The sequence below is a fragment of the Hyposmocoma kahamanoa genome, unplaced genomic scaffold (assembly GCF_003589595.1).
Source record: "Hyposmocoma kahamanoa isolate Upper Pololo Valley unplaced genomic scaffold, ASM358959v1 224, whole genome shotgun sequence".
Classification (NCBI taxonomy): Eukaryota; Metazoa; Arthropoda; class Insecta; order Lepidoptera; family Cosmopterigidae; genus Hyposmocoma; species Hyposmocoma kahamanoa.
Window position 1 is genome coordinate 10,896,582 of NW_020653743.1, and position 13,601 is coordinate 10,910,182.

At 34.7% G+C, this 13,601-nt stretch overlaps 1 protein-coding gene across 1 annotated transcript in view; it reads right to left on the reverse strand.

Annotated features, from left to right (window-relative positions):
* Positions 1-3,867: 3,867 nt before the first annotated feature.
* The window catches only part of LOC113228282 (rho GTPase-activating protein 190), a 76,085-nt gene continuing 66,351 nt past the window's right edge, over positions 3,868-13,601 (reverse strand). The window contains exons 34-39 of the mRNA XM_026461547.1: positions 12,567-12,644; positions 12,190-12,325; positions 11,448-11,579; positions 6,437-6,575; positions 5,701-5,908; positions 3,868-4,192 (exon numbers count right to left, since the gene is read on the reverse strand). Of these exons, the coding sequence (XP_026317332.1) occupies positions 5,710-5,908; positions 6,437-6,575; positions 11,448-11,579; positions 12,190-12,325; positions 12,567-12,644 (684 nt within the window). The 3' untranslated portion in view covers positions 3,868-4,192; positions 5,701-5,709. The remainder of the gene's footprint in view (positions 4,193-5,700; positions 5,909-6,436; positions 6,576-11,447; positions 11,580-12,189; positions 12,326-12,566; positions 12,645-13,601) is intronic.

The following is a 13,601-nucleotide window of genomic DNA, read 5'->3' on the forward strand; positions in this document are numbered from 1 at the left end:
TATTTATTTTCAAGTAAATACAAAAAAAATTGTATTCAAAGCTATTGTTCGAAACTAAAGCCTCTCTATGAATGTCAAAGAGCATTTAACATTAAAATTATTCACATTTCCAGTTTTATTTTGAAAAAGTTATTCATGTGGTTTTACTCACTAATAACGTACTTTATATTATACTTTATAGATACAGTTTAAAGGTTTTTGTATATCTCTTATATTTACGGAATAATTACCTAGGCACACTTAACGATTACACCCTGTATACCTATGCAAGTCATAAGCACGCTGAATAGGGACTAACAATTTAAATATCGCGAGAACACTTGTCAAATCAAAATTATGGCTAATTGGACGCTTTTGAGGATGTTTAATTTCACGTGCGGTTTTTAGTGAATGTTTTAACGTTAACCACGTTTTTAGTTCAGCCCCTATTGTGAAAAAAAAAATCGTTTCTCTATATCGCTTTTGGCATTTTAAATAACAAACACACATAAATATCATCAAAACGTGTCCTTATAAAAAAAAATAATTTCACAAAAGTACATTCTACATCAGTCTATCTATAAACACTTAAATATACAAAATAGGCCTTCCCGCTTTACAAAAAAATCATTCCCACCTCAATATTAAAAATCATTGTCCTGCCATAAATATCATTTCCCTATTAACATTATGTTCGATTAAATACGTATTTAGAATAAAGTAAAAATAACATATTTGAAGATTCAATCAAGATCTTTATACAAATCAAAAAGAAGTGGATTTGACTCAGTCTCAAACAATTTCAAGCTGCCTGATGATAGAGGCACGAAGAATTAATAGGACTTGTCAGTAATGCTTTACAGATACAAAGAAGCATGGCTTACGTTGATATGCGAGTCAATGATCGTCAAGACGAGACACAAATCCCTATTGAAATAGTTAAATCTTAACTTTAGAGTAGGACCCACTGATAATAATATCAACAAATCAAGGCCAGTTCAAATTTGACACTCAGAGTTAATCAACCAGTCTATAGTGATACGTAGCCGAAGCCCTTATGACTATGACCTTTTGGTTGCATCATCCTATACAAAAGTGAAGTATTAACGGAATTTAAAAGTGTCTTTAACCAGCATTTGCTATCATGTCGGAAATAATTCCCCAACAACAAGCACAACAGCAAAAGCTTCCATTTTATAAGTAAATTTTAGAATGAACTATTAAAACCATTGCCATTTTAGCATATGAATGTTGAATGACACGTTATTGATTATTAGCATCCAGTTTTCTGGCAACTCTACACGACTTCTCCTCGCTATTCAAAATATGATACCAAACACTGAAAGCACATCTTCATGTGAACTTAATTTTTCAAGTGTGTATTTTAAAACATTTATAAAAATAATACGGGTAAAGGGGATTATTTAAATAATTTTCTTGTATACAACAACTTGTATACAACCCACACGTGTATATAATGCACGGTATATCCAATACACAAATGCTTGCGCTGGTTGGGTGTAAATAACTAATTTTCAGATTAGTATTCTCTACTTAATTTTGGTGGCAATTTTTATTATTCGAGTATATTATCGTAATATCGCACCCCTCATGGAAGAATGGCAGTTGAGTTACGTAAAAAATGTTTATTGCGCCATTAGATACAGAAAAATATAACCCACATCCTCTCCAATTCTTGTAATTCTATTGACTAATATTGTAGATAGAGTTACAAGAATTGGACCTCTCCAATCCACATCCTCATGAGGTTTATATTATTCTGTATCTAATGGAGCAATAAATATGTTCGACGTGACTCATTCATGCCATTCTTCCATGCGGGGTGCGATATATTAAATAATTATTTCTCGAATATTAAATAATACTTCATAATAATATTTTAGCATACTTAATAATAAAAATTGCAACGGAAATTAAGTAGAGACTCACCTGAAAATTACCTAAATGCGGTGCAATGACGTTCATCGACTCGCGTACAATCAACAACAGTAAAAAAGCCCGCTCACTACAGCACAATCAGTGATAAAATTAATCGACCAGAGAATTTGACACTTTTCACGGGTATCTATCTCAAGACTACGTACTAAAGTGAGCGAGTGATTATTAATTTTATATTATAACAACAAGATTAATTTTTAAGTGACACAACTATCTAGCGTGATACCTAAACAGACACCAATTATGCTATAATACGTTTTGTTCCGAGATTTCATATAAATATACTTATTAAATAAAAGAAATTGTAAAATAGACATAGATTAATAGTTGGATAAACTAAAGTAATATGTTTTTTTTTTGAGATTCAAAAGCATGGTATTGGTTATACATAAACATACGTAAGCTTATCACGGAAAAATAAGTTGCAATCTATGTGTATACAAATTAATTTTTGTCCTATATGCGTACCATTATTTATTACTTGTCAGGCGTGCAAAAATTTCTAATAAAAACCACTACAAAATAAAATATCAGTTGAGTCAGTTGCATCAACAAATGTGTGTACAGACATAATGGCGGTTATTTTGCATATCGTCGCCTTAAGAATGAAAACTTTGCATACGCGTTTTCATAGAGTTCGTTTTTACCGATTTTTGTTGAAGAAAAACTTGTAAACTTCATGCTCAAATATATTATTAAAGTAATATAGTATCTGGAAGAGGTATAATTTAACTAATTAAAATGGTAACCACAAACATTATTGCGTTTACTTCATTTTACACCACATTTTTATCTTCGTCCTGAAAAATTACATAGAAATCACATACAAGGTATTCACTATAAGACGAGTGATTTCCTATTGTTTCAAGTAATGTTTCTTCAGGCGATAAGGACGGCCGAAGATAAACAGTTTTTTTTTTCTGTGGCGTTGCAATGCATGCAATTTGTTGTTGCAATGCTGGGCACAACTAACGATTTATAAAATTCTTTGTTCAAAATTGAAACGCCATCATAATGTGTCGGCAGTTCATAGAAGTGATAATTCGTATAGTTGGATGTACTGTTCTTTTTTTGGATAAGTCTGATTCTCGATTAAAATATCCATTCTGTCATTGTACGGTGTGTGTGACTTCGTTTTCGTGTTTTTTCTTAAAGAAAGTCGGTCTAATTTTGAATCCTTGTCAGTCTAGTCAGTCTGTCTTTGCGGTCAGTCTGTCTGTGCACCCATGGAGGATGGACGCGACAGTCATCTTCTGGATGTCGTGGCATGTAAGCTACTTAATCCGGGTGGATTCATTTGTCAATATGGCAACGTCGTGCGTGCGTGTTGTGCAATGTGACTGTGTCAGAGGTATTTCTGTATAAGATAGTGTTTATAATTCCACAACTTATTTTTCTGTGATTTACGGATACTAGTATACACAATATACATTAAAATAAAGATTACACGAATATCACTATTTTTATATTATTATAATATATTCATTCATAATTAAATTTCGACTGAACGGAATGTGCATTACGTGATGTTTGCCATTACAAATATTAATTTTAATTATACCAATGGATGTCTATTCTGGGCGTAAATTTTCTGAACTAATTTAACTTATCTATAATTGTCGCCATCTTTTCCGATCTTTATCGGTATTAAAAAAACAGAAAAGGGTTTTTTTAAATTAGTTCAAAGTTTACGCCACAGCATAGATATCATAGTAATACTTATTTTTAAAACTTTCCCGTTAAATACTTTTTTGTGCACGATTTCTTAACACTAGAAATGCGATATAATTTGAGTAACATCTAATTTTAAAATACTGATTTTTTTTATTTCTCAAAAAAAATGTTCGACAAAAATGAAGCAAAGAAAAGGTTATTTTTTATACAAAAAAGGCAGACACAACGTATTACGCAAGCATATTTCGCGGTAAAAAAAACCATAGCGTTCTCTAAACAACGCTTTAAAAATTCGCCATCCAATACTGAGACACTGGTTATTTATTAAAAACCTACAAACAACAATAGCTATAACACGGTCAAACTGGAAAGCCACTTGACAGCATACCATCTCCATTTGACAATTGCCTTTTCAAGTTGCCCGTAATCGCAGTACACAATATAGCCAAACTTATTCTATGCCTGTCGTATGTATAACCTCACTTGCGGCGAGATCAACGACCTATACTGCCATGTTCGTCTGAACATCACGTAAACGTCAGACGTCGTCCATCACGAATGCAACTTGCATTGTGGGTTCCTGGAACAGAAATTCTACGTTACAACTATCGATACTAAGGCCAAACAACACAAAGAAAAAATCCTTCTATTTGACTGGGCACGAACCAGCGTCTGTTGCTACTCTTATCTTTGCATCTATTTTTTTTTTTTTTTAGAGTTTTGGCTTGGACAAGTCCTTTGAGCCATGTCTGCATTTAATTATCGGGATCCTCAATAAATATTTTCCATTGTAGTTCTAGTAAATCATGTTTTCACTTTCTCTAAGATAACTTAGTTCTCTTGTTTGGGTTTTCTAAATAGTCTTTTAAACGACGGGAGCCAATATTTATGTTTTCACTATTTAAATCACATTATTGTCACTTTGAACAAAAACTTTGAATTCGTAATTAGTGGAATTTTCAGGATAAAACCTTTTGTAGTATGGTTTAAAATAAGGACTATAGTTCTAACTTTCTTCAGCACTATTTCTTTCATCGTATTTTCTTCACAATATACTTAAAATAAAAACAATCTTTGTAAAAACTATACTTGTATCTTTAAAAGCCCGCCATTTTTTTTTCTGTATCATTTAAAGTGTAGTATTTTCACAAAAAAAATGTATAAACATAATGGTACACGCCTACGGCATAAACGAGACGGTTCCTGAGGTAGCTGCGCGGTGCGGGAGGAGTGACAGTTTACGTAACAGTTATGTCGCGTTGCACACGGGATAATTTCAACAAGATTTTTATGAACATTTTCTGTTATTGAAAAGTTGTTGTGTTGAAAAGTGAGTTGACTGAAAAAAGTGCGAAATTATTTGTCCATTAATTTCAATTATCAATGAAATATTTTTTATTATCGTTTTACATAACAGCAATTGAATAATTTAGTAGGCACTTCTTTCAATCTTCTTATTGTCAAACTTGTTAACTATTATTTTAATCAGGAATATTATATTCGTTTATCTCTGAATTATGATTTTGTTGCTTGTGTCTTTCTTTCTTCCGAGGTCAGTATTGGTTACAGGTGTGACGATGCGACCTCCTACATCGTCATCCCACCTTAAAATCACCTTTTCTCTGGTTCCTGGGCACTTATTTTTGAATTTTGAATCGTTCTTTAATTCTTTTGTCTCGTAATTCTCATTTTGTTTCGTTCCGTCGTCACTCTCTACCTAATGTCTGAAGCGAGCTCTCCTGCTCGTCTTCACCAGATATTCTGATCTGATTTACCAGTTGTCAATTAAAATCATGTAACCTATCTAATATCACTAAAATCAAATAACCTAACTAATATTTGTAGAAAATACGGCCCTTTTGGGATAAGTTCTTTTATGTTTTACACAAGTTTCGTAGCATTTAAGTACGGAGTGTTTTTGATACTGTGCCTGTGTTTTATACTATTTTTATAGTTACAGTCTTCTTTTGTCTTTTATCTTTTTCTGCCTTATTATACAATAAATTTATGTGGACCGAGTCGTCTATTTCATTACTCGCGACACTGGCGGTTTACAAGCTTTTCACATGTATTAAAAAAAACACTTACATGTGATTCTCACACCATAACAAAAGCCTCTCGTCCTCGAAATAGAAAAGGGTGTTGATCAATCATCGTCTGAACAATATCCTCCAGGTACGGTCGGCACATTTCGAACCGACCCATGTCGGAGAACTGCACTGGTAAGAGGGTTGGCCACCAACAAATTGCTAGATTCTTGCTATCCATTGAGTTTAGTTTCGAGTTGTCCGCCACTCTAGAATACAAGATTGAGAGTTATAAATCGTTTTCATACAAGCTAGAACACAAGTTCGTTCAATCTTGCAACACGTTACACACGTTATCACATTGCGTAAAATTTTAATACAATAAAGTTACTAAATAGGTAAAAGGATCCATTCAGAACTTCTATCTTGCAATGTTGGTAAGTAAATTTCATTAAAATTGTTATTTACATACTTTCGCACTGTCAACGACGGAAATTAAAAGTCCGTGGCGGATGGTGTAAGAATTTATAGAAGAAAGCTATAAGAATTCTAGTTAAACGTATACAAATAAAAATTGATTTCGATATTAGAGCCAACTGTCAAAATAAGAATAAAGAAGGCAATAATGCAATAATAACGTCGTAACAATTATTTAGACATTTTCGGCATAATTTTATCTTCTTTCACAATCTATCGATAAAACTGTCGACACTAGATAACTATTTAAAATTTTATGAAAACTGGCAACCCTGGAAATGTCATTTTACTCTCTTCTTCAAATTATAGTAATGGTGTACCTGGAAAAATGGTCCAACAGCAGATCCAGAGTGGCTCTGGCCGTGGGCTGCAGCGCGGAAGAGAGCAGTGACCGTAGCGCTAGCAGCCGCCAGCTGCGGTCCTTCAGCTCCACACCACCCGCGATGCAGCCGCGCATTGCTGCAATACCGAATATTTTTCGTCTTAGGCTATGATTACTTACAAAAACCAAATATTGTTTTAAATAAAAGGAAATTTAAAAAAATTAAATAAAACTATTTTTCCGGATTTAAATCGCGTATATTTGTTTTTTCAAACAAACCGACGTTTCGACGTTGTTTGAAAAAACAAATATACGCGATTTAAATCGGGAAAAATAGTTTCATTTCCTATGTGTAACAATCGCGAAAACCTAAGAACTCGAAAATGAAATAAAACAACATATCAACAAATTCTATAAGTCCTATATCTACTCGGGATTCTTCAACAGAGTGTATGCTGGATCGCAAGCTGGTGGTATGGAGTAACCATCTTCCCCGTTGAAATTAAGACTTTTTTTATTTCAATGGCTTTCTCACAGCATCTGGGATAGAAAACGAACTTCTTTTGCGAGGACCTGGTGTTTATTAAACTTAATTGAATTTGCAGGTTTCTCCAAGACATGTTCGCTGCCTGCAAACTACTTTAAGCGACGGAGCGTGATGTCAGCTATTTTTATATCGCTTATTGTAATCTTCTTTGACGCGGGTTGAAATGTTTCGTTTCGTCTGTCCAATGTAGAGAGGCCGCAACTGGGGCCCTACTTTCGAAGCACGAAATTCATAGTTATTCTCGTTTTCCCACTATGGATGACCTACAGACTTGAGTTTCGATTGGGACTGGACTAAGAATGTATGACAACGCGATTTGACAGTTTCGAACAGACCCGTCTTTTCGTTGACGGCCTACGAGTGTAGTTCCATAGTTAACCCAAGCGGGAAAACGGCCGAACTATAGACGTCCCGTTTCGAGAGTGCTGTTTGATTTATGTTTGATCTGTTTTTGGATCGACAATTGCCTAAGATGGAAAAAATACATTTAGACTTGTAGTTTTCAATATTTTACAGGAACTTTCGTGAGTTGTGTACGTCGCTACTTACAAATCGAATGCTAATCAGAAGTGAGCAAGATCAATTAAAACAGCCACAAAGCATAAAATGTCTATGGACACGAAAAACAGGCAAAAACAATGACAAATAAAAAAAAAGCCAAAACCAATATTTAAATTTACTAATAAAAGGACTAAATAAAGTTCAAAAACATTCGTAGCGATTGCTGCGGTTCGCTACAATGTATGTTGTTGCCAAACTATAAACTCCTGCGATACTTGCATATGCAACTCAATACACAACTTTTGGTGGTTCCGAGACAACAATTATAAGTCAAAGTCAAAGTCAAAGATGATTTATTCCATAGGTAAAATAAATTTACACTTGAAAACGTCACATTTAAGGTACTGCTCGTTCACTACGCTGACCTCCCTGAGAAGAACGAGCAAGAAACTCTAGGGATTGCTCTTTTCAAATAAACTTAAATGCTATGGAATACATTTTGAATCAAATTTGTGTGGATTCTGGAGCCATGTCGTCTTTCCATACATCTTTATCTAACACGTAGTCTTCAATTTTGTAATATGATTTTTCGATCAAAATATTTTTAATGTAGTTTTTAAACTTAGGAAATGATAAACTTAATATATGCTCCGGAATCTTATTGTAAAAACGTATACAGTTCCCCATAAAAGAGTTGTTTACCTTGGTTAAACGAAATCGTGGTACCATGAGTTTGGACTTAGCTCTAAGGTTAATATTATGGATATCTTCTTTCTTATTGAAATTATGTATATTTTTACGGGCATATAAAATATTTGAGTAAATGTACTGTGATGCCACGGTCATGATACCAGTCTCCTTAAACTTTTCTCTGAGAGATACCCGAGAGCCTAGACGGTACACAGAACGAATCGCTCGTTTTTGCAATACAAATATGGTTTGAATATCTGCCGCTTTACCCCACATGAGAATCCCGTAGGACATTATACTATGGAAGTAACTAAAGTAAACTAGTCTAGCAGTACTAACATCGGTAAGCTCACGTATTCTGCGGACTGCGTATGCAGCGGAGCTTAATCTGCTGGCCAGGGACGATATATGTGGAAACCACTGAAGTTTACTATCTAAGGTCACTCCCAAGAAGACTGCTTTATTAACAAGGTCTAACTTTTCTCCGTTTATTTCTATGCTTGGACTAGTCGATTTTACGTTAGGTAATTCAAATTTAACACATTTTGTCTTCTTGGCATTAAGCAATAAATTGTTAGCATTAAACCAATAAACTACTTTAGAGAGGATATCATTAATACGGTCATAGTTTATGTCATGTCTGTCTGTTTTAAAAATCAAGGATGTGTCATCAGCAAACAACACTATTTCGCAATGGTCCTTAACAAAGATTGGCAGATCATTAATATAAATCAGAAATAAGAAAGGTCCAAGTATTGAGCCCTGCGGAACACCCATTTTTACTGGAGAACCCAAAGAAGTCGCTCCATTTATGCCTACTTTCTGAATTCTACCGTTGAGATATGACGAGACAAGTTTCGACGCCTTGCCATTTACACCGTAATGTTCCAGCTTACTAATAAGAGTATTATGATCAACGCAATCAAATGCCTTTGAGAGGTCACAGAAAACACCAATAGCGTTCTGGGACCTTTCCCAAGCATCAAAGATGTGTTTTAGTAACGCTACCCCCGCATCGCTAGTCGATCTACCACTAGTAAACCCGTATTGTTCACTATGAAAAATATGATTCCTACCGAAAAAGGACAGTAATTGAGTTAGCATAACCTTTTCGAATATTTTACTTAAAGCTGGTAAAATTGAAATGGGCCTATAGTTGCTAGGATCAACTTTCCTACCGCTTTTGAATAAGGGAATAATCTTGCTGTATTTCATTAAATCGGGAAAAACACCTTCGTCAACGCACCTATTGAAAGCTACAGCTAACTGTGGGGAAATGAGATTAATAACTGAGTCTATAACTTTAGTTGATATGCCCCAGAGATCTTCAGTTTTTTTAACATGTATTGACTTAAAAGCTTTTATGATGTCTTGTGGATTAACATGACGAAAATTAAATAAACTGCCACAAACGTTAACATTTTCCTTTAGGAGATCAATAGCAAGTGAAGGGTAGGAATTTAATGATTTTGTAGTGTTCACAGCAATTTCCGAAAAGAACGATTCAAAAGCTTGGGCTACTTTATCTTTAGATTTTATAAGTTTGCTGTCTAATTCTAAAACTATATCTCTATCGTGTAGTTTAACCCTGCCTGACTCTTTATTTATTATGCTCCAAGTAGTTTTAGATTTATTTATCGATTGTCTAATTTTGTCGCTGTGAAACTTAACCTTAGCAGCTACACAAACTTTTTTAAATATTTTCGAATAAATTCTAACATATTCTATGAAATTGGAATTAGTATTATAAGTTTTCATAGCATATAGCTCATACAAACGAGACCTACTCTTATGAATACCTACTGTTGCCCAGTCGTTGAATTTAGTCTCTCTATGGAAAGTTAATGTTTTCGATTTAAATATATTGTCAAATTCATTTTTAATTAAACCAAATATCGTGTTATATAAAGTATTTGGATCCTCCGGTATATGGGATAGGGAATTTAAACTGTTGCCGATATTATTTTGAAATCTAATTATTCGTTCTGTGGTAATCGGTCTGCAGAGAAATTGGTCTACCTTCTTGCTCATTTTACAATTAAAAGAAGCCAATTGGCCACTATGGTCGGATCTTAAGCAATTTATTATTGATTTAGACACTGCGTCTGTGTTACAAAAGATGTTATCAATACAAGTAGAAGAGGAGGCAGTAATGCGAGTTGGTTCTAAAAAAAGATTAATCAAGTTAAAACTTTGAAATAAATTAATGAGTCTTACAGAAGTAGAACAGTTTTCCAACAGGTTTACATTGAAATCTCCACATATTACTACGTTTTTTTTGGTTGGAAAAATCCGCTTTAAACTGTCTTCCATAATTAATTCAAACTCGTTAAAATTAGCAGGGGGGGGCCTGTATACACATAAGACGACAAACTGATCCAATTCCACACATGAAATCTCAATAGTTCGTTCAGTAGAAAGATTTGTGATATCCTTACGCTCTTTAAATTTTAAGTTACGCTTAATAATAATCATGGATCCGCCTCTACTTAAGCTCTTTCTTATGAACGAACTGACTATTACATAATTTTCTATATTGTTAATGGCTTCGTAATCTTTCAGCCAGTGTTCTGTAACACAAAACACGTCAACGGAAATATCGTGCAAAAAAAGACTTATTTCTAATATTTTGCCAGAAAAGCCTTGAATATTTTGATGTACTACATGGAAACGATTAGACTTTTCTGTTGTCGTGTTTTTTAGCTTAAATTATGGTTAGTAAAATGTATACTGTTGCTACTTAAAGTAGGAGCACTGTCGTGGGACTGTGTTATATCTTCTATAACAGCGTCCTTAATATTAAAAGATAGCAAACTAGCTATATGCTTAGATACCTTAGGGGTAAAAGTAAATTATCCTCAAAAAGTTTGAAGTTCCTTACGAACTTATTAATGTCAAAACAAAATATAACGTCACTATGACGGCAAGCCAAATTATGTATGTGCGAATTTATGTTATATATATACTTATTACGAGCGATGCCTAGGTTAGAGCAGTAAGGGAATGCACTTAGTATGAATTTACACCCACACTTCTCATGAATTCTCAAGAACACGTCAATGCTACTATTTACTTCTTTTTTACTAATGTTAGTAATTAACTAAACTAACTAGTATAATTAACTAAACTATATACAACATTTTATTATAACGCTGAAATTGACGTAGTCTGTTTTCATATAAAGCTAGCCAGATAGCTAGTTGCCTTATCAATTATACTAATAAAATAAAATATCCTAATAAAAACTGCAAGCGGATAGCCTTATACATACCTGCAATATCCTCTAGCTGCTGCATGCTGGCCTCATCGAGCAATGGAGGCATCTTCTTAGAGAAGAAATCCTTGAGCGCCGTTGCCACCGCATTCACAGGAATGTCTAGCGACTCCAGGTCGACATTCGGATCTGTGTGAAAACGAAATATATATTATACACACGTGTAGTATATGTATTATACTTACAGTGCCCAGGGTGCCTTGAAATTATAGACAGTTATATTTTTTTTTATTATATCAAGTGCCGGGACGAACTAGTCGTGCGCCTGATGGTAAGCTTCACGATGCGCCCGTCACCCTGAGTCATAAGTTCACAAGTCCCTCGTGCCTGTAATTTCACCAGCACCCTTACCCTTCAAAACCGGAGCACAGTAATGCTGACATTAGTACTTCGCGGCAGAAATAGGCAAGATGGCAGTACTTCCCTGGACGAACTCTTTCACAAGGAGCTTTACTGCTGCTATCAATAACAAAGATCGAACACTTAGAAAAGATTCCTTTGATCCGACCGGATTCGAACTGACGTCTTCTAGCAAACCGTGCCCGACGCTATGCCAACTAAGCCACGGAACGAACCAGCGGACCTTAGGAATTTTTCTATGTGCTTGTTTATGCAGACCTTTGTTTTTTTTTGTTTTTAACGACTTCTTAGTGTTTTGGATCTCCAAAAAAATGCCTTTAAGTAAACTATCGAGGTTATGATGTTACCGGTACAAATGAGTAATGTGGCGAGTACTTACCCTCATAAAACTTATTGAAGAGCATGTCGACATGTGATCGATTGCCGGGCACCCTGTAGAGACCTTCGGAAGCCAACCCCTCTCGCTCAATGAACGATATGCATTTTTCTACGAATAGAGGTACTCCATGCGGACCCTGTATGGAAAATAAGAAGTTGAAAGACATACTCGCTGCCCCGCCTTCGGCAGACTTTTTGGCTTTATCACAGGCGCAGTTGAAACGCTGTTCATAGCAGTTGCAGTGCCACTCAGAGCTTTAAACCGCAAATATCTGATGTGCACTGCTACTGCCACAAGAAATTACGTCAGTAATCATAATCAGAAAAAAGAAAACAAGTAAAGTAAAATGAAAAATACAACATATTTCAAGTTTTTACCACAGGTCCAATTTGGACAGACGGTGGCGGCGGCTGTGTTGTTGAATTTTTCTTCGACTCCTTGCTCTTTGAGAATTCCTAGAACAAATTAAAAAACGCTATTAATATCAAATTATTTAATAAGATGTATTATGGTATCAAAACCATGAAAAAGTGGCGCTGTTGCTGTTTGCACTTAACAGAAGTGACAGCCCAAGGGGCGGTTACTTTTCAGGATCAACTCCATCAACACATTTATACGTCTGGCACTGGGCACGGGTTACCTCTCAGGCGAGGGTTTAGGCAGTAATCTGCCACGCTGGCCTACTGCAGGTTGGGGCTAAACACGCCTTCCAAGGGTTGTGAACTTTCTTCGACGCGCAGGTTTTATTAAGAAGTTTTCCTTTGCCGAAAAGCTCAAGGTAAATTTCATATCAAATTCACACATAAATTCCGAGAAACTCAAGAGGTACGAGCACGAATTCGAACCCGCGGCGGTTTCGGCTTGAGAGACAGTAGGTCAATCCATTAAACTACCACGGCTTCCGCTTTCCCTTTATCAGGGCCAACAGTTCGAAAAAAAAAATATATATCAATATAGCCTAATTTTCTTATGAGAAATATAAAGTAAACATCAAAAGATAAGAATTTAAAAATGTAAGGTTTAAAATGATCTTCATTCAGCGTTGTGCTTGCAAAACAATCCGACACTGATATTAGGTGATAGACATGATATTCTTTATTCTGTTTTATTTGCGTTCCATAATGAACATTACAGGTGTTTTTATTATTAATCTTGAGATCAAATTATGTACAACTTGTATTTGTAATTTTTGTAAAAATGTTGTGGAAATAAATAAATTTATTATTATTATAAATTATGAACCCTAAACAGGGCACTGCAAACAGTAGAAGAGACAACTAGTCTCTTAATTGTTGCACTCACCAACAGTTTTATATAATTTAATGTTATTATATGTATTTTTTCTACTGTACTAAAATTAAATTAAAAAAATATCTTTGTCATCAACTAGTTAACAAACTCAAGTACCAAGA